General features: G+C 40.5%; 1 protein-coding gene across 3 annotated transcripts in view; it reads left to right on the forward strand.

Annotated features, from left to right (window-relative positions):
• LOC136840582 (E3 ubiquitin-protein ligase RNF19B-like) overlaps positions 1-27,597 on the forward strand; it is a 173,847-nt gene that overhangs the window by 83,936 nt on the left and 62,314 nt on the right. For all 3 annotated transcript variants that reach the window (XM_067107230.1, XM_067107232.1, XM_067107231.1), the window contains exons 7-8: positions 12,673-12,817; positions 27,461-27,597. In XM_067107230.1, the coding sequence (XP_066963331.1) occupies positions 12,673-12,817; positions 27,461-27,597 (282 nt within the window). The remainder of the gene's footprint in view (positions 1-12,672; positions 12,818-27,460) is intronic.

A 27,597-nucleotide genomic window follows, 5' to 3' on the forward strand; every position in this document is an offset into this window, starting at 1 on the left:
GGGAGAAAATAGCTACCATAACCTGGTTTACTCGACCTGATTTGGAGCCGCCCCTGTTGATGCAATGAACTACCACGGCGCTGTCCAACACCAGCCTGATATGAATCCGGCTGGGGGGCTTGATTTTCTTTAAGGTTAGAAATACCGCCATAGCTTCCAAGGTGTTTATATGGAACTGTTGAAACATTGTAGACCACGTTCCTTGTACTTTTTGTTTTGGCGAATACCCTCCCCAGCCGCTTAATGAGGCGTCCGTGTGAACTACCAGTGCTGGAGGAGGAAACTGAAGCGGAACTGTTTTGGACAGGCCACTGACTGTGGACCAAGGCCGCAGTCTCGCCTTTAAAATCCGGGCGATGGAGAAGACCTTGTCTCTGAGCCTGAAATTGGCTTGACTCCGCCACACTCTGTTTATGTCTTTTAGTTTTGCTTTTAAGAGCAGGTCCGTCACTGAGGCAAATTGAAGGGAACCGAGGATTCTTTCTTGGGCCCGGCGGGATGCTGCTTTGTCTCTCAGGAATTTCCTGGTAAGGGAGGCTATCTCCTTCCACTTGGGAGGCGGGAGGGATAACGTGTACGAGGACAGATCCCACTGGAGACCCAGCCACTGAAACCGGGACTCCGGAGTCAGGCGGGACTTCTCTCTGTTCAGTTGAAAACCCTAACGACTCCAGGAAGTTGATGACCGTGGCGTGGCCTTCCGGCATTCTAGAACTGTTGGTGCCCAAATTATCCAGTCGATCAGGTACGCTGCTAGGGATATCCCCTGGGACCGGAGTTGCTGAACTACCGTGTCCGCCAGTTTTGTAAATATCCTGGGTGCAATATTTAGACCGAAAGGCATGACCCTGAAGGAGTAGGCTTGATTCCCGAGTCTGAAACCCAGGAACGGAGAGAAGCTCCCGCGCAACCGACGTGATAGTAAGCGTCTGAAAGATCGATAGAGGTGGTTGATGGCTCCACGCGGAAGTAGAGTCCGTATCTGTGCTACCGTAAGCATGCGAAATTTGTCGCATTTTATGTAATGATTTAGACGCGACAGATCCAGAATCACTCTTTGCTGATCGGAGTCTTTCTTGGGAACAGTGAACAACCTGCCTTGAAACTTTAGGTGCCTTACTTTCTTTATTGCTCGCTTGTTGAGCAGTTCCGCCACATAGTCCTGTAGGACTCTTGAGGGTGGCTGGTAAAACCTGATCAGAGGAGGGGGGTCTTTGGTCCAGCTCCATCCTAGACCTTTGGACACAATGCTGTGAGCCCAAGGGCTGAAGGACCACTGGTCTCTGAACCAGTAAAGGCGACCACCTACCTGACTGTTCTCAGTGGGAGGAGCGGGTTTGTTTCCTCTACCACATCCAGGCTTACCTCTTGGGGCGGTGTTGGACTTGCCTCTGTAAGGGGCCCAACCTCTTCCCCCCTTGCACTCCTATTAAGGCCGTGAAAGAACCCACGGCCTTCATAGGTAGGGTTTATGCCGGTGAGGCAACACGAGGGTGCAGCAAGGGAATGGGCTGGTTGGACCAGCACATATTGTTGGGGATGAGCTTTGAGGTGGAGGGCTGTGCCACTGCTGAGACCGGGACAGCTTGAACTACCGTCTGATGATGAGGCCTCTTGTGTCTCCTGAACCGCTTACCACTCTTAGTCTGGGGGCCGCCAGATTCTGGGGTCTTACGCTTATAAGCTGAGATACCCCAGCGAGAGCGAAGACTCTGGTTAGCTCTAGTAGCCTCCCTGAGCACACTGGCTACCTCTTCTTCTGGGAAGAGGTTAGGGCCCCAGATAGAGCTCTTCATGAGCTTGTTAGGCTCATGACGTATGGTGGCTTCAGCAAAGATGAATTTCCTGCATTCAAGCTTAGCCATCATGAAGTCAAAAAGGTCTGTCTGAAACCCTGCTAACAGGGATTTAGCCAGAACCTGAAAGAAGGGCTCATCTGCACAGGAGACGGCAGTCGCTTCTGTGAGGCAGACGGAGTTCAAGGACCGGGCTAGCCTAGTCTGGGCCTCAAATTCAGTCTTCAGCAGGGCTTCCGGAGCTTAGGAAGCTGCTTGCTGAATTGGGTCGACAAGACAGTAAAGCGTCCAGCTTTCCCACAGTAAAGGTGGACGGGGCGTCACTCCAGAACTCCTCACCCCCTGGGAATACCAGGGATGTGGAGTCTGTCTCCCTTAGTTGAGGCAAGGGGTTGCCGTCAAAGCATGCTCGAGCCGTAGCCAGAGCCAATTTGTTTAAGCATGGAGTCGGCAACTTATCACCCAGGGCGAACATGGTATAAAGTTGCCCTTGAAAGGTGTAAGTTTTGTGTTGTCTGCCTGCCACTCCGCCAGAGTGCGCAGGAGAGCCGACTGAGCTTGGTCCCTAGGGAAGATCACTGTCTCTCTAGGGACCTTGTCTGAGCATACCCAGGCTTCCTCCGTCAGCCTAACGAAGCCTGGGTAAGGGGGGCAGGAGATCGGGAGGAAAGAACTCAAGTTCCTCTAACCGTCTCGTGCCAAGACCTTCAACAGTCAGAGTACCCTCGTGCTGAATGGCACGGAGGGCAAACGCCAAGGGTTCCCGACATCAAAGGAGGAGATCAGCGTGTCAGGGATAGCATACTGCGGTTCGACTCCGCCAGGGCGAGCCATTCCCGCCAGTATGTTATCATGGCTGGTAAGTTTTTCGGAGATTTTAGTGAACTTAGACTCAGGACCTCCAACGAGAACCTGCAAACGCCTCCGGTTGGCAACGAGCGCCTCCGGGTCAAAGGCAGGCTGGCGAGGAGGGCTTGGTTTTGATGCCCTCTTACTCGCGCCTTTGCCGGAGGTTCCAGGTTTGCTCCCGGAGGCTACAGGTACGGGGACCTTAGCCTTCGACGGGGGGAAAGGCGATGCTTTCCTGGAAGACGAGGACTTAAAGCCCTTCGCCTTCCATGAAGTCTTCAGCTTCAACTTGGGGACAGCTGATGGAGCCCTGTCACCCAAGGTGGAAGACTTGGCAAAACCTGAAAAGGAAGACACAGAGGAAGATGGGGAATGAAAAAGGGCGCCCGCCCCCGCAACCTCACTTACCTCGCTACCTACCACCCGGTCCGGCTCTGTGTTCATCGGTTCCAGGTCCAAGTCTAACGCGGCGACATCCTCCGACACCTCCGCATACAGGATGTCCTCTTGGGGTGGCTGGGTCGCATCCCGGATCTGCTGTATGTTGGGGTTAGCCAACTCCTCTGGAACTGCAGCAGCCACCCGGGCGCCGGGGTAAAGCAGGTCCCGCAACTTCGCGTCGAGGACATAAGGCTTCCCCGACGGAACGTTTCTTCCGAACCCAGCCACCCAGGCGCGGAGAGACTCAAGGGAAGTCTTCTTGGAGGACTCGTCCGCCTGTAAGAGAACGGACAATTAGGGTTGAACGGAAAATAAGCCCGAAAACCATATAAGCACTACACAGATATGAGGAACGTAAGAAATGAGAAGCTATATCTTACCGACTCGTCCTGGATGCCAGCGCACAGAGCGAAGCAAACCTCACAGCCGTCGGGGTGCCAAACAATAAGATCATCCAACCGGACCGCACAGCCAGCGTGGGTCCGGCACACCATGTGCCCATACGGTTGCTGGAGAGAAGCGGTGCACCCCGGCTCCTCACAACGAACAGTCTGCAAGTGTAAAAAAGTACATGAACCTACCACTCTAAGCAACCTAAGGCTGGAAGGCCAGGGTATTTCCGCTTACCACCAGAATGCTCCGGTGGAGAGAAAAACCCCTCGTCAGAGACGAGACCACCAAGCCATAACTTAAACAGAGTGGAAGGCAAGATACTCCCAGTCACCGGAATACTCCCGCGGAATGGAAAGTTTGAGACAACAAGGGCTGCCAGCAAAAAAGACGGCGGAACCCCAGGGTGGAGCACCGGACTCAATAAACACATAAAATAAGTATAGTGGCGGAGTGAGAAGCTCACTCCGCCAGATAATATAAATATATATAATATACAAGTGATGGTAAAAATGAGAAAATCAACTCCGGAGACCGGAGGTATCCCTCTCTCTCTCTCTCATTCACTCCCCCTCTCTCGGACCTCCCTGCCAGGGAAACAAAGGTGGATGAGGTGCCCGTCATGAAAGGCCAAGTATAATATAAGCCGGAGCAGGCGTCAACAACCCAACCAAAGCAACCCGACGGAGACTAGTTCTGGGAGGGAACGAATCTCTCCACCAGAGGAAGTCCCCAACTCGGAGAAAGCGCCATCTAGCGTCACCCGCACGAGAAAAGGCAAGAGCTGGCCTGAGATGAGGGGGGCGGGGGGGAGGGTGGTTGGGTAGGGAAGATGAGTAGGCTAAGAGAGTGAAAATAGGAGACAAGGGAAAATGATTCACCCGGTCGACTGCAAGCACACGCCACGCCAAGAAACATAATATGAGCTTGGCAGGACAAGCCTACTCCTGAGGGAAGGGATGCGACCAAGAACTCAACGCCCGACTCCTGACTAGGCAAAGCCTAGGTGAACACCCGTGCTTAGGCATAGCCTAGGCTAACGGAAAGGAGTAAGGGAAGGGTGGAGGAAGGAATAACAGGGAGAGAAATTCTGTGCCGAGAACCAACCAGGACCGAAAAGGAGGGGGCAAAAAAGGCAAATAGCCTAGAGGAGGCACACCCAATGAACTCTACTCCTTCGAAAAGAAGGGGGAGAACAAAGGGGCTCACTCTGCCACCCCAAAAACGGCCATGGAGGAAACAGCAACAAAACTCCCTCAACCCGATGATCCGCCCCACACCTAACCTATGAGGAGGGCGAGAGGACAAGGAAGCAATACGAGCCTAACATGATAGGCAAGGGAGAAAAACCCACACACAATATAAAATAAAAACCATCACAATAAACACAATATACATAAGAATTATTTCTAAGAATAATGTGCTCATGCGAGGTGCGTAGCCTACCTCGGAGGAGCGGCCAGACCTAGAGCTGACGCTACCCCGAAGAGGCAACAAAATATATATATATATAGCACCAACGCAAAATATAATAATAATAATAGTAAATAAGTAAGACCAACTAGGAACTCATCCTGGAGGGGAGACCTAAGCGGGGTATGACGGGAACCTTATAGGGGGGACTCGTTATGAGGGTCATTAAAAATAAAACAAAACTCCAATAAAACCACCGTAGGAAACACCGCCAGGAAGAGATCCGGGGGAAAAGATAAGTAATGTAATGACAAGGAGACAACCCCGACAGAAAAGACTGAAGGGGCAGCCTCACGGTCGGCATGGCTGGCTAGGGGACGCCATGGCGTCATAACAACAATCTCATAATTGTGAAATATGGACAGATTGCAGCCAAACTTATCGAAAAAACCCCACAATAAGATGGTACTTAACTTAGAGATGGTGAAACTGCTAGAAGACATGGCGAAAAGCAGGAAAACACCCAAAAAAGCACAAGCACAAAATTCTAAGTGCAGACAGTCATGTGCTAGAAAATGGAATGTAGTAGATGGCGCTGGTGTCGCCGGTCTGGCGGACGCCTGTGCGTGGGGGCTGTAACGGCTCACCGCTCTCTTCCGGGGGTTTTGACATAGGGATGTCTATCGAGTGTAGCTCTGTGGTTGTGATCCTTTCACTCACCCTTGGTTATACCGACGTCTTCCTTAGGGAAGACGCTCGATCTGGGGGTAGTAACCCCAGCATTCCTGAAAGCTCTTTTTCTCTGGTATATCTAGCAATTTATACTAGAAATTCGTGTTAGTATGGAATTTCACCGGCTGACACGGGGCTGGACTCAGAAAATAATTTATTTGATATTATTAACTTAAACAACCAGCCTAATAAAAAGTATGATTTAAACACATTACAGAAAATAATAAAAGATCTTAAGAATCCCATATTAATTGTAGATTTCAATGCAGATAATTCCTTATGGGACTATAAAAAATTACACTGGATAAAGATGGAGAAAAAACAGAAAACTTGATGAACACTAATAATCTCTGTTGTCTGAATGACAACGAAGTAAATACGTATTGCTGCAAATCCTATGGAACACTTTCCTCAATAGATGGTCACCCTTTGTTCAACAAATATAGTTGACAAACTAGATTGGAATACTTATGACTCCTACCTTAAGTGATAATTTTCCCATAATATCCTTATTAAATTATAAACCGAAACCATACTCTCCACATTATAACATGCAAAAAGCAGATTAGGACAATTTTAACTTGCATACCAGAAATATACTGCCATATGATTCTTTGAGAAATCAATGAGACAAACGAATTCTTTGTATCTTTCATTAAAAAGGCAGCAGACAAAGCTATTCCTCATTCAAAACCCCATAATAAAAAACATAAAGTTCCCTGGTGGTCAGATGATCTATCTGAATTAGTATGAGAAAAACATTCTCTAGCAAGAAGGTTAGATACTCTTAACAGAAGATTCAGTATAATAAATAAATCAAAACCATTCTTGGAAGAAAATATATTAAAAATTGCAATTTTACTATTAGAAATAGATGCATTAAAGCCTTTATGTAATAAAATATCAGATAAATTCAGAAAGGATGTCATAAAAGGTAAAATAATATCTTGGAGGTCCTATTTATCGGAAATAACAAGCGAAACATCCATTAAATAATTATGGGAAAAATTACGAAAAATAAATGGAACAAACATTAGACCACCCAGACAAGCTACAGTATATTAGATAATGGCAAAAAAATTTTAGATTCCTTCAAAATTAGTAACATACTTGGGGAAAGTTTTGCCAAAATAAGTAGTGACCAAAATTTGGACAAACATTTCAAAAAAATAAAGAATAAAGCAGACTCTCTAATACTTAATTGTGAAACAAAGGAAGATATATATTGTAATAAAAAATTCAACATGGAAGAGATGGAATATGGTCTCTTAAACAGCAGTAAATCTGCTCCTGGAGGTGATGATATTTGCTTTGAAGTGATTTGCCATCTAGCACCTTTGGGAGAATCATCCTTATTAAAACTTTACAATCATTTATGGCTCAGAAACTTGTTTCCAGATGAATAACGAAATGTCATAATAATTCGTATACTGAAACGTGGAAGAGATCCTAGTAATGTGAACTATTATAGACCAATCTCTTTAACAAGTTGTCTATGCAAGTCGTTGGAGAAAATGGTAAATGCACGACTTACATGGCACATACGTGAAAATAAAATTTTAACTCCTTCCCAGTTTGGCTCACAACATAATCGATGTACATTAGATTCTCTATCTAACTTGGAAGACCACATATGTAGAAAAATTAAGTATACCTTAGTTTAACCAGACCACTGACCTGATTAACAGCTCTCCTTGGGCTGGCCCGAAGGATTAGACTTATTTTACGTGGCTAAGAACCAATTGGTTACATAGCAACGTGACCTACAGCTTATTGTGGAATCCGAACCACTTTATACTGAGAAATGAATTTCTATCACCAGAAATAAATTCCTCTAATTCTTCAGTGGCCGGCCGGATACTCGAACGCGGGCTCAGCAGAGTGCTAGCCGAGAACTATACCAACCTGTCCAACAAGGAACTATTGATTTGAAAGAAAGTAAATTAAAGTAGCTGTCTTTTTTGACATCCAAAAGGCATACAACACTGCATGGAGGTATGCAGTATTAAAATCATTACATAATAATAACATCTGCGGCCATCTTCCTAAGTTTATTAAAAAATTTATGACTGATCAACTTTCCAGGTGAGAATAGATAATGTTTATACCAAGACATTTCCACTTGAAAATGGAGTTCCACAAGGGAGTGTCCTTAATGGTGCTCTGTTTACATTAGCAATTAATGATATCAGTAACATGCTACTGGTCAGAATTAAAAGTAGCTGCATATGGATGATTTTGCCATATACAGCATCATGCATAAAGCATGCAGAACGAATGATTAATAAAACCATAATAAAAATAGACGAATGGACCTCATCTGTAGGCTTTAGGTTTTCCATAGAAAAAACTCAAGCTGTCATGTTTTATAAAAGTAAAAATTGGAAAAAAGGTGAGGAAATAGAATTGAAAATCAGAAACCATAATATACCAATTAGCCAAGCTGCAAAATTTTTACAATTAATATTTGATGTGCACCTGAATTGGAAAGCCCATATAACTTATATAAAATCAAAATGCAAAAGGGCTCTAAGTCTAACTAAAAAAAACTATCACACAAATTGGTGAGCTGATAGACATACGCTTACCATACTGTATAAAGCAGCACTGTTATCAGTCATTGACTATGGAAGTGAAATATATGGTTTAGCATCAGAAGCAGCACTGAAAATATTAGATCCAGTTCACAATGAAGGACTAAGAATATGCACAGGAGCATTTAGATCCTCACTAGTCTCCTCAGTACAAGTCGAATGGACATTTGATGAACAGTCCGCATGGCCTTCCTCCCGAATGCCCAGAATGCAAAGTGTTGAGAATAGTGAAATATGTGTTGTGTGACTGTCCAAAATATAATCAACAGCGAGTATCAACCTTTGGAAAGAAATCAGAGGAAATATTGTCAGAATCTAATACATTTTCAGTTGTCCCAATTTTAACATTCATGAAGAAGTGTAACTTAATAGACAAACTGTAAAACCAAGTAAATAATGAAAATACAGAAGCCCGTAAAGCGTTTAATGAATAAAAAAAATTATGTAATTTATTCTGAATTTTAATTTTTAATTTTTTCTAAATTTTATTTTATTCTTTTTAATCTAATTTTTTTTCTGTATGTATGGAAACAAGCAAATGTATTTATTGTATACTCGTACATGTATTTCAGAGTAAAAGCATGTTTATTATACAGTTTTTTCTTTTAAACTTCATTTTCATTTATTCATCATCACATGAATGACCTATTTGGTCCCATTTCTAGGCCTATGGCCTAGACCTGTATTTCATCCTAATCCTTCGGGCCAGCCCTATGAGAGCTGATTGTCAGCTCAGTGGTCTGATTAAAGTATTCTAATAATAATAATAATAACATCAAGGGGTTGACGGCAATTCATTTCGGGCTACAGTTTGTTGTGTCGGAAGTTTGGAACAAGAGAGTGGCAGTCCACTTAGACAATACCACTGCCCTGTCTTATATCAAGAAACAAGGAGGACTCACTCTTTCTCCTTCTGTGAGGCATTGAGGGCTCTTCTCCTTTGGACAGACCAGAACCAGACCAAGATACACGTTTTATTCAAGGGAAACTAAATGTATTAGCAGACAAACTGAGCCGTCAAAGACAGGTACTTTCCACAGAATGGACCCTGAATCCGCAACTCTGCTTAGCTCTTTGGAAACTGTGGGGAAAGCCATTCCTGGACCTCTTCGCAACCTCCAGGAATCATCGCCTTCCGTTCTGTTCTCCAGCCCCGGACCCTCTGGCATTGGCGACGGATGCCATGCTACAGGACTGGTCGAACAAGGACCTATGTGCATTCCAACCATTCAGCATGGTGAGGGAAGTTCTAAAATTTCTGTCCCACCAAAACGTAATGATGACCTTAGTAGGCCCATTTTGGCCTCTGAAGGAGTGGTTCCTGGATCTGCTCAGACTACTGTACTGGTGGACTTTCCAAGGCTACTCCCTCAAAAGCCAAATCTATTCAGACAGCCTCACTTTAGACGCTTCGATTGAGGACTGTCCACTATGGCCCTGACAGGATACAGACTGTCAGGAAGCTCATTAGAGCAAGAGGTTTTTCAAAAGCAGCTGCAGAAGCTATTGCTACGTGTAATCCTCTACCAAAGTCTGCCAAGCCAAATGGACAGTCTTCCACGCTTGGTGTAGAAAACGTAACATCTTGTCTTCTCAGACATCTATAGCAGAGATAGCAGACTTTCTGCTATATTTGAGGTCCTGTAGAGGTCTGTCTTCCTCTACCATCAGAGGTCATGCTGGGCTCCATTTCGTCACGGATGTAGATCTATCTGCAAACCAGGATCTGTCCTATCTCATTGAATCATTTGAAACATCCAAACAGGAGAAGGTAGAGGCAGGCTCTTGGGACTTGGATGTGGTTCTGAAATGGCTCTCTAGTTCCTGTTTCGAGACTCTTCGTTCAATAACATTAAGGGGTCTGACTAAGAAGACCCTTTTTCTTGTGGCCCTAGCAACTGCTAAGCAAGTTAGTGAGCTGCATGCCATTGATAGGAGGGTTGGCTTCTCCCAAGGGAATGCAATCTGTTCCTTTACCCTCGGGTTTTTAGCTAAGAATGAGTCCCATCTAAGCCTTGGCCTCGTTCATTTACCATTAAGAACCTAATGGAAATTTTGGGCCCAGAAGAAGAAGAAGAAGAGAGTTCTTTGTCCTGTGAGGCCGTTAAGATATTATTTACACAGGACTGAGAAAATCCATGGACCTTTCAATAACCAATGGTGCTCAGTTAAAAATCTTTCTTGTCCCCTTTCTAAGAATGCCTAGGCATTTTTTCTTAGAGACCTTATCTCGGAAGCGCATTCCCATATTGGAGAGGACGTCTTGCCTTCCGTTAAAGTAAAAGCTCATGAAATCAGAGCGGTTGCTACCTCGGGTTTTAAGCATAACTTACTGCTCTCTTCCATTCTTCAGTCAACATTTTGTAGGTGCAAATCAATCTTTGCAACTCATTACTTGCGCAAAGTGGAAACAGTGTATGAAAATTGCAGTACCCAGGGTCCGTTATCAGTGGCTGGCATGGTTTTTTGTGAAGAAGCATTGGAAGCATTCCTTCCTTCCTTTTTTCTCTTCGCCTTGACATGGGATGTCAAGTCTTTGGGGAGCCTGGGGGTACCATGTACTTGGAGTACCCACCATTTTTTTAGTGGATGGGTGGTGGTTTTTTATTATGTGGTATAGGTGACAACAGTGTTTGGTTGTTTTATTGTGGTACTGCGCCAAGGGCAGGGGCAACTATTGATGCTTTGCTAGCCATCTGAAATGTCCTTCGCTGCAAAGTTTCCACTAAGTCTTGGCACTCTACGGCTATACCACCACGCCACTACAGGTTAAGATGAGCACCAATCAGAGGCAGTATCAACCTGCAGTAGCTCTCTTACCAGGTAAGGAAACAACAAGCATTTTATCACTGCTAGCAAACTTTCTATTCTCAAATTCATTACCATTGCTAATGTTTTGGGGTAGGATATGTCCATGTATCCCACCTCCTGTCAATGTGAGTTTCAGCTGTTTAATTACTCGGTAAGTTACTTATATAAAAATGACATTTTTATGGTAAAATAAAGTTTTATGTGTACTTACCATGTAATTACAGAATTGGGGCCCTCCCTCCTCCCCTCGCATGGACATAAGGGCACAAACAAATTGAAGCTCTTTGCCGAGTTGTTCCTCTCTTTCCCTGAAAGTGGGTGGGGCTAGTCATGTAACCAAAGCAAAATTAGCGCTACTGCGAATTTCAAAGTTTAAGCTGCTTTGCAAATTGAAACTATAACCATGTAATTACTTGGTAAGTATATATAAAACTTTATTTTATCATAAAAGTGTCATATTTGCCTCATGATATGGATTATCTAACTAAACCACTTTTGATAACACATCTTGATTTTGTAATTAAACTGTTTATTTAATACTACAATTAAGTCATTAAACTCTGTAATTAAAAATGTTTGGCATTTTTATTTATTAGGCATAGAGTAATTATTTAGGGGCTTTTTCTTTTACACAATTGGTGCAGGATGATGGGAACAAATTTAGTGTTACTAAATAAAACTGACTTTCCTTAACCTAATTTATTACTTTAACCTACAGAACTGAAACTTAACCTAACTTATCACTGTTAATACTACAACAACCATCAAAAAAGAACCTTGACCTAATTCATCAATCTCTATCTATAACAACCACCAAAAAGAACCTTAGCTTAATTCACCAATCTTAATCTACAACAACCATAAAATAAGAACCTTAGCTTAATTCATCAATCTTGATCAACAACAACTATCAAAAAGAACCTTTGCCTAATTTATTGTATAAACCACAACCAAGCAATCACAACCAACACAAATCCAGATCAGAAAAAGTAACCACTTTTGAGGCAAAGCATATGAACATCAACTGAGCCACAGGTCCATCAGCTGGTTTTGACCAACTCAACACCGGCCTGACCAGGTGCTTTTGTGTCTGCAATCTGGCAGCTTCACGTTCTTTCCCTATGTTCTCACCTGTGCTTTTATCTCTTCCTCTATTTTCAACTGCCCCTCTAATTGTCTCTTTCTTTGGATTAATTCTTTTCACTATCTCTTGATGTTCTACTGCACTGTCTTCTGAAGGAAAATCTCTGTTCTTACGTTTGAGCTTCTTTCATATCTTGCTCCACATGAAGGGAAGCCCTTTAGTCTACCCTAACACACTCAGGCAAAACAAGTAAAGAAAAGAAAAAATAAACATGAATAATCAAATAATCATACACTAACAAACACACAAAATAAATGTAATAAAAAGCAAAAACACAGTGGTTTAAAAAATACAAGCTTTTTCTCACAAACCCAGTTTTCCATACTACCACCACAACTTTCATGTCACTTTATTCATGGGAAGTATAAGAGATTGATGAATACTCTATCTTAATGGAAAACCATTGTTTTGTAGAAAATTGCATTTAGGGACTAAATCATGTTCGTTAGGCTTAACATACCAAGCTGTGTTTCATGCATATTGATTTTTGTACAATTTCCAGGTGAAGGTGTAAAAGCATGCCCCAGATGCCAGGTCCTGATCATGAAAATGGATGATGGTTCCTGCAATCATATGACGTGTAGTGTTTGTGGGGCTGAGTTTTGCTGGTTGTGCATGAAAGAGATATCTGATCTTCATTACCTCAGGTAATTTTTTTTCCACTGTGCAAAGGCCAGTTGGGATGGGCAACCCAGGCTATTTTGTAGCCAAGGGCTGAGGAGAACAAGACTATGAAAAGATTTGTTGAATGTGGTGGGTGTTAACCATCTACAGTTGCTATGGATAGGTAAATGTTCTCCTTTCATCAACAATTACTATGGGTAGGTAATGTTCCCTTATCAACAATTACTGTACTATGGGTAGGTAATGTTCCTCTTCAGCAGATGCAGTGGGTAGGTTAAGTTCCCCAATCAAAATGTGAAAAATGGTACTTCAGTATATTTACAAAGGAAAGTTATACAATTGTATGGGAAGGACACAGTAAAAATACATTGCAAGAGTAAATAGGATATTTCATACAAAAAGAGTAGTGGCTATTTCTTAAGATACAGGGGAAAAAATAATAATGATGTATGTGACACTATATTTGTTATTGAAAGGTAAAATTAAAGTGATTGGAGATCTCAACATACAGATTAAAGGGTATCAGTGATGAATTGATTGGAGAGCTCGGCAGGAAGAGATTAAAGGTTGTGAATGATGAAATGGTTGGAGAGCTCAACAGGAAGAGATTAGAGAGTAGGGATGGCAAGTATGTCAGAAAAATAATGCACCAGTGGCTGAAGTGACAATGCAAAGAACCTGTAACACTGCACAGCATTGGCACACTGTATGTGGTACACCTTAAGGAAAAATGCTGTGTGGTGTTGGATATGTAGTGTTTTATGGAACATCTAGTAGTTGTTTGATCATCATAATTACCACAACTAATTCGTCATCTTTACCATATAGTCAGTGCCTTCAGTTGAAAATTGGCTGTGATTACACTGATACATATCATTCTTGGAAGTGGCATATATGATGATGTGCAGATATTTAGAAATCGTTATTTGTTCTGACACTGATGCAAACATGCAACATCATGTGATAGGAGTATCCTTAGGTGTGCATGCGCAGACAGCTAAGGTAGACTCGCTTTTAGCTATAAAAGAGGCCCGCAGGACCAGCATCCCCCAATTTGTTCCTAGCCATCGTGGCGTTAAGACATTCTTTTTACGCCTTGCGTAATATTCATCTCGCTTTTTCTTGGATTATCTGTTTTTCCCTGATTATGAAATCTTCAGTCAAACCAGCCTCCCATAAATGTCCAGGTATTATTCGGAAAGGAAAAATGCGGAAAGTTTTTGTCTCCTTTAGCAGTTAACCCTCATTCAGTGTGTTCTAAATGTAGAGGACAAGATTGTTCTCGATCTTTGAAATGTAAAGGATGCAAATTGTGGTTGTCTTCTGTGGAAAAAATACGATAACAGAAGTATTAAGAAGATATAGACAAGGGAAATTCAACTCCCAAAGCCTTGACCCTATCCCCTCCATTACGTGTATCCCTCCTCCCGCCATCTTTGCTTCATCACCGCTTCCTGTCACACCTGGAAGAAATCTTCCTTCTTCGGAACAGAAATTCATTACCCAACAAGAAATGACATCAGTTCTTACGCAGGTTTTATGGTAAAGACAAGGCTTTGGATATGTCCAACCCAGTCAAGAAATTGACTACTTCTGATAGCGCAAAAAAGATCAGTGATATCCAGTCTAGCCTGGTACCGGGTCCCAGCTGTTACCAGAGAGGTAGGGAGAAAAGGACTCCCAGTGTCTCTCCCAAACCAGTCCAGGGATCCAGTGGTGTGCGACGGAGCACTAGTTCTGCCTCTCCTCCCTCTTTCTCATCAAGTTTTTCCCTGCCTGTGACCAAACGTTGCCGTTCTCAGTTATCTCCCAAGTGCTCCCGATAACACTCGAGAAGCGTGACTCGGCACGTTGCTTCTCCAGAATTCATCGAACAACGCCACTCATCTTGTTAGGAATGTTTTTCTGGCTCTCATAGAGCTACCTCCCAGCCATGCTCTAGAAGCATGATTCGGCATGGTACTTCTCTTAAGCGGAAACGTCAAGGAGAGTAGTCGGCTGATGCCTCACAAATCCAGGCAACAAACCGTCACTCCCCGTTCTGCATGGTTTTCAGATGCCCATTGTTCCCATTCCAGAGCGGAACACGGCATGGCGATCCCCACAAGAAGGTAAAAGATAAGGATTCCAGGCACTGAACCGTTACAGTTTTCAGAGGCCTCCCAATCCCGTTCAAGGAGCAGAACACAACATGGCAATACCCCCAAGAAAGCAGTCTCCCATGCCATAAGATGTCGGATAGCTTCTCAGTTTTCGTCAGACGACGAACTAAAGGTTAGATCCCTTCTCCTTGATGACGATGCTGGAGAACGTTTGGCTTCGTAGACTTTATTTTCTTTCAATGGAAGCCGTAAGTTTTCTGGACAGCGTTCCCCGTCTTACCGTTCATCAAGAACGATTAAGAAGAGGAAATCTCTAGCTTCTCCAGATTCCCTTTCGCCTTCTCATCAGAGGCGGAAGACGTGTCATAGTAAATATCCACACCACAAATGCTACCAAGGACGAAGTATCACTTCTAGACCTTGACTTCTCTGGAAGTGGATTCAAATTTAGGTCATTTGACTCAGGATATTCCAGAAGAATATATGAATTTTGCAGAACTTATTCAGAAAATAAGGATGATTCTTAAATATCCAGAACCAGAAGCAGGTTGCTTTTTCAGCTACAGAAACATTCTAGCTGCCTGCTGTTGACTAGAATTGTAAAATCACCAATTAAAGAAATTGACTTCTTGGTTGCTGAGGAAGAAGGTTCCTTAGCCTCCACCTGATTGCAAAAATTGTTACCTCCCTTTACCCAGACAAGCAAAATATTATGTACCAGAGAAGCCCACCACTCTTCCCAGGATAGTGAATGGAAGTTTGTCACGGTTATCGAATAATACTTCCTTAGATTTCTCAAGACAAGTAGGTGTGAATTTCTCTACTTCTGAAATGGTGAATCTAGAACTTAGTTTGGAAAGGACTTGAGAGCTGCCTCTTGGCTTAATACCTGTCAAGGAGCTTTATTGAGACTGATTCAGAAGACCATTTCTCCTGATTCATGGATAGTAATTAAGGACTTCTTCCCTCCATCAGGTAAAGCTTTAAAATATTTATGACAGAATGTGGAGAATGTTTGGGCTACTGTTCTCTTAAAAAGATGCGATTCCCTCCTGTCAGTAGCTCAGAAACATATTTCTTCGGACAGTTGGTCCAATCTCAGGAATAGCCCTTTATCAGAAATGTCTGGGTATTTTCTCCAAGCCCCCTTGATGTGGGACCACCTCGACTTGGTGAGGGGGCTCATGAAGCCCAGGAATTTGTTCCCGGGGTTTGAGTTCCGGAGCCTCATATGTGATGATATATTTCTTTGGATTAATTTTTGTGGAATTTTCCACTTTTGCTAAAATTTATTGGACATGTTAAATAGGAAAAGATATCACAGCTGGGATTGGGTTTGTATCCAAAGCTAAATAGTGGGAACTGTGGTAGGACCATCAACTGCCCAATAATGTTTGGACCTGAGAGTTATCAGATTGATATCTCAAAGGCAGAGTTATTCATTAGGGCTGGACTACAGATTCCAGGGTGGTCTAGTTCCAGGGATAGGACTCTAGCATTTTATCTGGGTTGCCCATGATGTGATTAGGGTGGGGACAATTGTATTCTCGTAATACTCTCAGTCCTAGCGAGTGGGTTTGGCTTACACTTGGACTCACTAATCATGTTGGGCCATGTCCCTGTTGGGTAGGGTAAGGGGCGCGGACATTTTGAAGTCGGTTCTCACTTGTGCCGTTGGTGGAAGAATAAACTCCATGAAAGGCTGATGATATCTTTTTAAGGTTTTCGGGTTTACTTTTATTTTCCCCCTCAATCTTTATGACAAGTCATTATAAGGATTTGAGTACCCCTGGACCCTTTGATGGTAGTGATTCAATACAGCAGAGAGCCGCTGGAACCTCCTTTGACAACCTTTCTTTAGAAAAATCAAAACAAAGTCATAATGCAATTACACTGGAACCTTATGCTCCAGTACAAAACAAACCCAAAAGAAGTAAATATCATCTTGACCCAACCTTGACTCACTTCGACCCCCTCTTTGGGAGTGGAAGTTGGTCAAGGTTTCTAACCTTAGAAACAGAACTGAAAATTTTAGCCCCAAAGTTAGAAAACTATTTATTAAACAGACATTCAACGACAGAAATGTCTTTAAGACAGATAAGAGAAAAGACTTGGCTTATAGAAGCCACAGCAAAGAGTCAATCTGAGGACTATATGTCTGTAACAACAACAGATAATATAAATGTAAAAATTGAAAAACATGGCATTATGAATAGCATTCAGGGTACCATTCTGCTTCCTGAGAACTGTGACGAACCAATTGAAAAGAATATTCTCTTGGACTCTTTTAAAAAAAGATATCCCAGAGTCCAAGATTGGTAGGTATATAATATACCAAGTAAACAAAACAAAAAAAAGAAAAAATTTTAAAAATCAGAAAAATAAAATTTTGAGGGTCAAGATCTACCCCAAAAAGTAAAAGTTTCAGGTCAAAACAGAAATAAGGCCCTATTTCCCAAAGCCACTACAGTGTCAAAACTGTAGTAAATATGGGCATGCAAAAAAATATTGTCGAAACGAACCTGTATGTGCGTATTGTGGATCTGAAGAACATGCCACACAATGGAATTGCGCAAACCAAAATGTATAAACTGTGGGCAGAATCATCATGCAAGATCCAAAGAATGCATGTATTACATAATACAATACAAAATTGAATAGATGCTACAAGAAAGAACAGTGATGTCGTTAGAGAGGCTAAGTTAGAATTGAAAGTAAAAGGAATTCAAGATCCTGCTAAGAAACTTACATATGTCTCGACAATAAGAACTAATAATGAAACAAAAATACATAGAGATAGAAGTAACAAAATGCGGGAAAATAAATCTCAAGAAGAAAATTATGCTTTACAGAAAAAAACTAAAATGGTAAAGAATCAAGAAACAGGCACAAAGGATATGGGTAACATTTTATGCAACTCTTTTGAAATGTTAACACAAATAGCACAAGATGATGATACTACTACAGAAGAAACAGAGGAAAGTCATGATGGAATGGAAATTAAAGATAAAAAAAAGGCCTTTGGAGAGAACACCACCCAAAACGAAAGACAACTATAATTAGAGCAACATCGGTTAAACCAAAGACAAAGGATGTAAAGAAAGAAAAAAACAAACTAAGAATATACCTTTATCTCCTAAAATAATAGTAAAACCTATTGATACAGATATCCAAAACACTGAAGTTAAAGATAACAATGATTATGTCAAGGGAGAAGAGATTACTCCATCACCAATAATTGGTACAAGAGCAAATGAAACAAGGAATGTTCATGAAAACACACGTGGATGTAAAGATTGTTTCGTAGAATTGTGCAGTAATAACAAAAACATGACAAAAAGTTGTTTAACAAGAATTATAAGAAATTTTGTGAAATATAGAAAAAAAGAAACCACAGATTTTGAGTACCCATGAAAAAGGATGCATGTGTATTGAGCACTTAGTATATTATAAAGAAAAACAAATGAATGTCGTGAGTAAATTATTAGAAAAAATCCAAGTTGATAATACAAAAAGAAAAAGCAAAACTCAACCACTATCATAAAATATTTTAAAAGCTATAATATACAATACTTGATCGTAAAGAAATAGTAATGTAATAGGAGAGTTTAGCAAAAGTAAGTAGTGACAAAAATTTAGATGAGCATTTCTGCACAAAGAAGAATAGTATAGGATTAATAACAATAAATTTAGAAACAATAGAAGATATATGTTATAATAGAAAATTTTATATGGAAGAGTTGTAATTTGCTCTCTCGAACAGCAATAAATCTACTCCTGGAGGTGACAACATTTGTTTTTAGATGATCTGCCACTTATCACTTTTGGCAAAGTCATACTTATTAGAGTTTAATAATCATTTATGGCTTTGAAATTTATTTCCAGTTGAATGGTGTAAAGCTATAATAATTGCTATCCCCAAGCCTAGAAAGGATCCTACTAATGTAAATAATTACAGACCAATTTCTCTAACAAGCTACGTATGCAAATTGCCAGAGAAAATGGTAAATGCTTGACTAACATGACACATTCGAGAAAGTAAAACTTTAACTTCTACTCAGTTCGGGTCACAGTGTAACAGATCTACATTGGATTCTCTCTCCAACATAGAAGACCATATACGTAGAGGTTTTGAACAAAAACAGATTACTGTAGCTGTCTTTTTTGACATTGAAAAAGCATATGATACTACTTGGAGGTATGCTATACAAAAAACTTTATAAAACAACAACATCTGTGGACATTTAGCTAGTTTTATACAAAACTTTTTATCAAATGATGTTCTGTGTAGAACATTTCCACTTGAAAATGGTGTTCCACAGGGAAGTGTCCTTAGTGACACACTGTTTACTTTAGCAATTAATGATATCAGTAATAATCTACCTATTGGCATTAAAAGTAACCTGTATATGGATGATTTTGCCATATATTATTCAGCAACTCGAGTAAAACATGCAGAACGAGTCATCAGTAAAAGCACAGTAAAAACAGATGAATGGGCCTCATCTGTAGGCTTTAAATTTTCCATAGATAAAACTCAAGCAACCATGTTTTATAAAAATAAAAAGTGGAAAAAAGGTGAAGAAATAGATTTAAAAATCAGAAACCATAGTATACCAATTGGCCAAACAGCAAAATTTTTAGGATTAGTATTTAATACTCACTTGAACTGAAAAGCCCACATAACATATGTAAAATCATAATAAAAGAGCATTAAATCTAATTAAAAAACTATTGAACACTACTTGGGGAACCAATAGACATTCCCTTACTCTACTGAATAAAGCAACAGTTCTGTCCATCTTTGATTATGGCAGCGAAGTATCTGGCTCAACATTGGGCGCAGCGCTGAAAATGTTAGACCTGTTCACAATGAAGGCCTTAGAATATGCTCAGGAACCTTTAGATCATCACCAAAATCATCTTTACGAGTTGAATGTGGTGAACTACCTCTGTCTCTCTATAGAGGGCTAGTAACAGTGAAAAGTGCTCTAAGAATTCAGATAAGTGATTCCCCAACAAAATAATTATTTAAATTAAGAGATGTATTTATAAATAGCCATCCTCCACCTTTCCCACTTAGAGCTAGAAGATTGTTTGAGTCGCTGAATATAAATATACAAGTGCCTTCAGTAGTAAAATCCCCTCCTCCCTGGTCAATGAATAAAATGAGAATTTGTACACATCTGAAGTATTTATCAAAAAGTTACTCATACACCAGAACACCATAGACAACATACAGTAAAACATATAATCCGAAAAGGTCCATATTATGCAATATATACAGATGGATCTAAATCAGAATATAGAGTGGGATATGCTGCAGTGTCCCAAGACAAAACTTATAAGTTCTCTCTTCCCAATAATGCTTTAGTATTCAAAGCAGAATTGTATGAAATTGCGTCAGGTATAAAAATAATTAAAGAAACATCATTCAATAATTTTGTGATTTTTAGTGACTCGAGAAGCGCTATAGAAGCTATTCAGTTACAAATCAAAAAATAATAAAGTACAACAAATTAAATTATTTCTCCAGAACTTGTATAATAATGGAAAAATGTAGAAATATATTGGATCCCTGCCATGTAGGGATCAAAAGAAATAAAGATGCAGACAAAGTAGCCAAAGAAGCAACCCACATGACAAGATCAAATGTGAATATCCCTGTTACTGATTATGTAACACACATAAAGGAGGGTATCATAAATAAATGGCAATATATATGGAATGAAGAACCTGAAAATAATAAATTGAAAGAAATAAAACTTAATGTTGAAAAATGTTCATTTTACCAGAAAGAGAGACACGCACAATTAATTCTAACATGCCTCAGAATAGGCCATACTCGTCTGACACATTGGCACTTAATGAGCAGCCCACATGATCTGGCTCCCGAGTGCTCAGTGTGCAAGGTGATAATAACGGTCAGACGTGTTATGTGAACGTCCAAAGTATGATCAACAGCGACTGTCCACTTACGGAAATAAATCAGTGGATGAAATTTTGTCAGAATCTTTTACATTTTCAGTCATTCCGATTTTGATGTTTATGAGGAATTGTAATTGAGTTAGTAAAATATAAAAAAAGTAAATAATTAAATCACAAAAACCTTTATAGCATTTGTCGAATTAAAAAAAAAAATTAAATATTGCTTAACTTATATTCTGAATTTTAATATACCTTTTTAGTGTGCATACATGGAAGCATGAGTAAATGTATGTATTTTATGTATGTGTTCCAGTGTGAGAGCTTATGCTTATGTGCAGTTTTTAATTTCATTTTAATTTGTTCATCATCGTACTGAATGATCTATTAGGTCATAGTGCTTGGCTTCAGGCCTAGACCTGGTATTTTAATCTAATCCTCCGGGCCAGTGCTATGAGAGCTGAAAGTCAGGTCAGTTGTCTGGTTAAACTACTTTATTAATAATAATAATAATTTTCTCCAAGACTCCCAAGCAATCTCAGACAGGAGGGAGGATGCTAAATACTTCGTTCCCTCCTCATGTACCAGACCATCATCCAGAAAAAAATCCTTTAATTACGGTTGAGGTAAACAGACTAGAACTGCAGCTCAACCCTTTTGTCATAGCTTTCGGCAGGGTTCCCAGTCCAGGGTAGGCAATGAGAAGAAGGTTGACAACAATACCATTCCTCTGCTCCATCTTGCTATGGGAAATGGAAGCCAGGACCGTCAAGGGTGTCCACCAGATGAAGAGGGCTGCCTTCCCCATCTGCTTCCTCAAACCAGGGTTGGGGGCTGTCTGAGATACAAGTGGAAAGAGTGGCAGAAAGCCGGGACAGGGACTTGGACGGTGTTAACCTTGAAGAAAGGATTGTTCTTCCCTTCCAGCAGAAACCACTTTTGTCACCCCTTCCACTGGAGTTTCCCTCTTACTGCAAAAACTCCCCCAAAGCAGAAGGTCCTTCAACAAGAGATTCAGAATATGTTGAACAAGGGGGCTGTGGAGATAGTGAAGACACCGTCACCAGGTTTTTACAGCTGCCTTTTCCTGGTATAGAAAGCATTGGAGTTGGAGGCCAGTAACAGACCTCATTGCTGAACAAGTTCCTCCAGCTAACACCATCCAAGAGGGAGACCCCAAAGTCTGTTCTGGCAGCAATCAGGCAGGGACCTACAAGATGCTTATATGCAAATTTCGATTCACCCTTCTCCAGGAAATTCTTTCGATTTTTATTAAGAAAGAAAACTTACCAGTTCAGGGCCCTCTGCTTTGGGTTAGCAACAGCCCCCCAAGTATTCACCAGAATTTTTCAACTAGTTTCGTCATAGGCCCACAAAAGAGGCCTCTGTCTCTGCAGGTATCTGGATGATTGGCTCATTCTGTCACCTTCTGTAACTCAGGCTGAGAAGGAGAGAGAGATGGTATTGCAGTTGTGCAAGATCCTGGGGATTTTCATAAATTTCAAGAAGTCGGATTTAGCAGAGAATCAAGTATTTGGGAATGATAATAGACATCTAGATTTTGAAGGCTTTCCTGTCACAACTAAGATTTGAGAAGTTCCTGCAAGTTTCAAGAAAGTTCATCTCCAAGTCCAGGCAACCAATGAAGCATTGGCAGATCGTAATTGGACACCTAGTGTCCCTGGAGAAACTGGTTCCAAGGGGCAGAGCTTGGATATGTTCTCTACAATGGGAGTTGAAAGAAGACAGCCAGACCCTTGAGTTTGCGGAAGAACTGATTCTGATAACGAAGTAAAACTGGAGAGATTTGTAATGGTGGACAAATCCAAAAAATCATCTCCAAGGAATGAAATTGGGCCAGTTAGCTTCGGAATGCTAGTATTCTCGGATGCATCCATGACAGGCTGGGGAGCACACCTAAACGAAAAGTGTGTTTCAGTGACTTGGAGCAAGAAAAAACAACAAGAACATATAAATGTTTTGGAAATGGAGGCAGCCTGGTTAGCTCTGCAGAGTACTTCCAAGATGATCTGAAAGGGAAGATAACAGTCTTGATGAGTGACAACACTGGTTGTCTCCTATTTGAAAAAACGGTGACGATTTCCCATCCTTAAACCAAGTAGCAATCAAGATTCACTTATGGTCAGAACTCAGGGGTCTGACTCTTGACAGCCAGATACATCCCAAGGAAGAAGAACATTGTGGCAGACACCTTAAGCAGATCAGGACAGATAGTGGGAACAGAGTGGTCCTAGCTCCAGTCGGTAGCGAACAGACTTCTCAGTCTGTGGCCAAGCCCCACAATGAATCTGTTCACAACTTCAAAAAACCACAGATTACCCCTATACTGCTCTCCAGTTCCAGACAAAAACGGCATTGTGCAGGACACTTTCCAACAACAATGGAACAACCTAGACATTTACGTATTCCCTCCTTTCAGCTAGATCAGGAGGGTGATCAAGAGATGCTTCGTTGCTCAAGGTCTCAGCATGACGTTGGTAGCCCCAATGCAGCCTAAATAAAGTGGAATGGAATGCGGCTCCTACATCTTCTCATAGACATCCCAAGGTGTCTTCTGATAACACCAGACCTACTAAAACAAGAACACAGCAGAAAAATACAACAGTCAGTGGAATCTCTTCAACTTTACAGCTGGAGGCCATCGAGTGACTTCTCAGAAAGAGAGGCTTTTCTAGAAAGGTTGCAAAATTTATTGCCAGCTCAGTCAGAGAATCTTCCCTCAAGCTATATGAAGTGAAATGGTGTCTTCTTGGATTGGTGCATTAAGAGGGATTTACATCCCCTCAAAACAATTGTAAAAAAATGTAGCAGATTTCCTTCTCTTTTTGAGGAACAAGAAAAATCTCTACATTTCGTCCGTGAAAGGGTATAGGTCTGCCTTCTCCAGAGTTTTTAAAGCAAGAGATATTGATTTGTCATCGTCTTGGGAAATGTTGGATATGATCAAACACTTTGAGAAAAGTTGTTCCCTTCGAAATTTGAAACCTCATGACTGGGATATAACGAAAGTTTTATCCTTCTTGACCAAGTCTCCTTATGAACCTTAAAAACAGTGTTTCTTTTAGCTTTAGCATCAGCTAAAAGAGTCTGTGAAATTCGTGCACTGTCTTGTAATGTAACACACACCCGTGGATGGATGAAAATGGTGTTCAATTCCCTGCCAGATTTCATCTCAAAAACCCAGAACCCATCTTCACATGACTCAGGATTGATGGCTTCTCCATTCCCTCTCTTAAGGACTTTATGGATAACAATCAGGAAGAGATGCTCCTTTGCCCTGTACACCAGTAAAAGCGTACCTGAAGCATACAGCCTACCTCAGACCAGCACAACATAGACTTTTCATTAGCAAGGGTCATATTAACCCTTTAACGCCGAAGCCCTATTTACAAAAACGTCTCCCGTATGCCGGCGGCGTTCGGTGAGTTAGCGCTAAGCGGAAAAAAGTTTTTTTAAAAATCACAGCATGCTTAGTTTTTAAGATTAAGAGTTCATTTTTGGCTAATTTTTTTGTCATTGCCTGAAGTTTAGTATGCAACCATCAGAAATGAAAAAATATCATTATCATATATAAATATTGGAATATATGACAGCGAAAAAAAAAACTCGTATATAATTGTATACAAAATCGCTGTAAGCAAAATGGTTAAAGCTAATGAGTTAATTTTTTTTACTTGTATTGTACACTAAATTGCAATGATTTTGGTATATAACAAATTTTAAAACGATCAAAGCAACACAGAGAAAATATTATCACAAAATGATGCATGAATTCATAACGCTGGACATAAAAATGTTTTTTCAAAAATTCACCATAAATCGAAATATTGTGCTAGAGACTTCCCGTTTGTTGAGAAATGAAGCTAATTGATTGAATATTACTAGACTGTAAGTGTTTTAGCTTTAATTGCAGTTTTCGACCATTTCGGTCGAGTTAAAGTTGACCGAAAGTCAAATTTTTTCTATTTGTCGTGATTTATATGAAAATATTTCAAAACTGATGAAAGCTACAACCATGAGTTATTTTTTGTTGTATTGTACATGAAATTGCGCACATTTTCATATATAAAAATTTATGTAACGACTAATATAAAATGGTGCAAATATTATGACAACGAGACGAAAGAATTTCTGAGATGTTCGGCCGAGTTACAGCGCAGATGTAAGGAAAATGTTTTTTTAAAAATTCACCATAAATCTAAATATTGTGCTAGAGACTTCCAATTTATTGCAAAATGAAGGTAAACGATTGAATATTACTAGAATGTAAGAGTTTTAGCTTATAATTGCGTTTTTGACCATTTCGGTCGAAAGTTAAAGTTGACTGAAGGTTGAAATTTTTGGCAGTTATCGTGATTTATGTGAAAATATTTCAAAACTGATAAAAGCTACAACCATGAGCTATTTTCTGTTGTATTCTACATGAAATTGCACACATTTTCATATATAAAAGTTTATGTAACGACTAATGTAAAACGATGCAAACATTACGACAACATGACGAAAGAATTTCTGAGATGTTCGCCGAGTTTACGTGCAGACGTAAGGGAAAATTTTTTTTTTACAAAAATTCACCATAAATCAAAATATTGTGCTAGAGACTTCCAGTTTGTTGCAAAATGAAGGTACATGATTGAATATTACTAGAATGTAAGAGTTTTATCTTATAATTGCGTTTTTACCATTTCAATCGAGTTAAAGTTGACCGAAGGTTGAAATTTTGGCAGTTATCATGATTTATATGAAAATATTTTAAAACTGATAAAAGCTACAACCATGAGTTATTTTCTGTTGTATTCTACATGAAATTGCGCACATTTCCATATACAAAACTTCATGTAATGACTAATATAAAACAGTGCAAACATTATGACAACGTGATTTAAAGAATTTCTGGCGCGGACATAAGGAAAAATTTTTTTTTTAAAATTCACCATAAATCGACATATTGTGCTAGAGACTTCCAATTGGTTGTAAAATGAAGGTAAATGATTGAATATTACTAGAATGTAAGAGTTTTAGCTTACAATTGCGTTTTTACCATTTCGGTCGAGTCAAAGTTGACCAAGGTTGAAATTTTGGCAGTTATCGTGGTTTATATGAAAATATTTCCAAACTGATAAAAGCTACAACCATGGGTTGTATTTTGCTGTATTGTACATGAAATTGCGCACATTTTCATATATAAAACTTTATGTAACGGCTAATATAGAACAGTGCAAAAATTACGACAAAATGACGAAAAGAATTTATGAAATTTTCGCTGAGTTACCGCCTCGTGCGTTAGAAAAAGTTTTTTCAAAAATTCACCATAAATCGAAATATTGTGCTAGAGACTTCCAATTTGTTGCAAAATAAAGGTACATGATTGAATATTACTAGAATGTAAGAGTTTTTGCTTACAATTTGCGTTTTTCGACCATTTCAGTCGAGTCAAAGTTGACCGAAGGTTGAAATTTTTATAGTCGACGTGACGCACGCCCACTCGCACCCAACAGACAATTTTAGTCGACGTATGATACGTCCAGTAGGCGTTTAAGGGTTAAGAAAGAGATTTCAAGAAATACGATCTCCTTCTGACTGAGAGAAGTCATAAGCAGAGGTTACAGATTTGAACAATATTTATCCACCTTCCCAACACACATTAAGGCCCACGACATCAGGAGTATTGGCCCTTCAGTTGCCTTTCGGAAGAACTGTGATGGGACAGATCCTCCGCGCTAGAGTTTGGAATAGACAAACCACCTTCGCTTCAAACTATTTGAAAGATGTCACGTATAAATCACTGGACACATCCTCCTGAGGCCCAGTGGTGGCTGCTCAACAAGTGGTGTGAAGGATGTGATGTGTTTTAGCGCCATTCAGATTACGTTGAGCAGTCCTCCATAATGCCACCTGGGTCTGGCATGTGGTGTTCACGGAATAGGACCATCTGGCTCCATTTGAACGTAGAGCTCCCAGGTTCCATCACATCACTTTGAAGAGTATTATTGTTTTAAATGTTTTGTGAGTATTATTGTTTTAAATGTTTTGTTGATGGTGGCCACTGTTGATTGCCTTTTTGTTGGGGGCGGGGGGAGATCTTCATCCCTCCTCTTTATGAGTCTCCTATCACATGATGTTGTGGGTTTGTATAAGTGTCGGAACAAGTGACAAAGTCAACATTGATTTGTATTTTTCTTAACATTCAAACCAGCAACATCATGGGAGTTTAATTTCCCACCTCATGCCTCCCTGCTTCCCCGATCTCTTTCTTTTCATCGAACTGGGAGAAGTATCATGGTTCCCTCCGACTATTCACAAATTGGGGGACGCTGGTCCTGTGGATCTTTTTTATGCCTAGCTCTACTCTCTAAAAGGGAGTCTACCATAGCCATCAGCGCATGCGCACCTAAGGATACTCCTATCACATGATGATATGGGTTTGTATGTCAGGTAAAATACAAATTATTGCTGGATTTGTCATATTCTTTGGTGCTTCAAAATAAGTATTGTGTAGTTAATTTTGTCACTGCTGTTTAGTATATTATAAGGAAGGGCAATAAATATACTGTACCATGTTACTGAGTTTATATTGGAACCTTTTATGTGAACAATGTGCTAAATTTTTTTTTGCAGTCCGTCTGGCTGTACCTTTTGGGGAAAGGAGACTTGGTCCAGAAAAAAGAAGATACTTTGGCAATTAGGCACTCTTGTAGGTGCTCCTCTTGGTATTGGGCTAGTGGCTGGTCTTGCTGTGCCTGCTATGATCATAG

Source organism: Macrobrachium rosenbergii, chromosome 8 (assembly GCF_040412425.1).
Source record: "Macrobrachium rosenbergii isolate ZJJX-2024 chromosome 8, ASM4041242v1, whole genome shotgun sequence".
Classification (NCBI taxonomy): Eukaryota; Metazoa; Arthropoda; class Malacostraca; order Decapoda; family Palaemonidae; genus Macrobrachium; species Macrobrachium rosenbergii.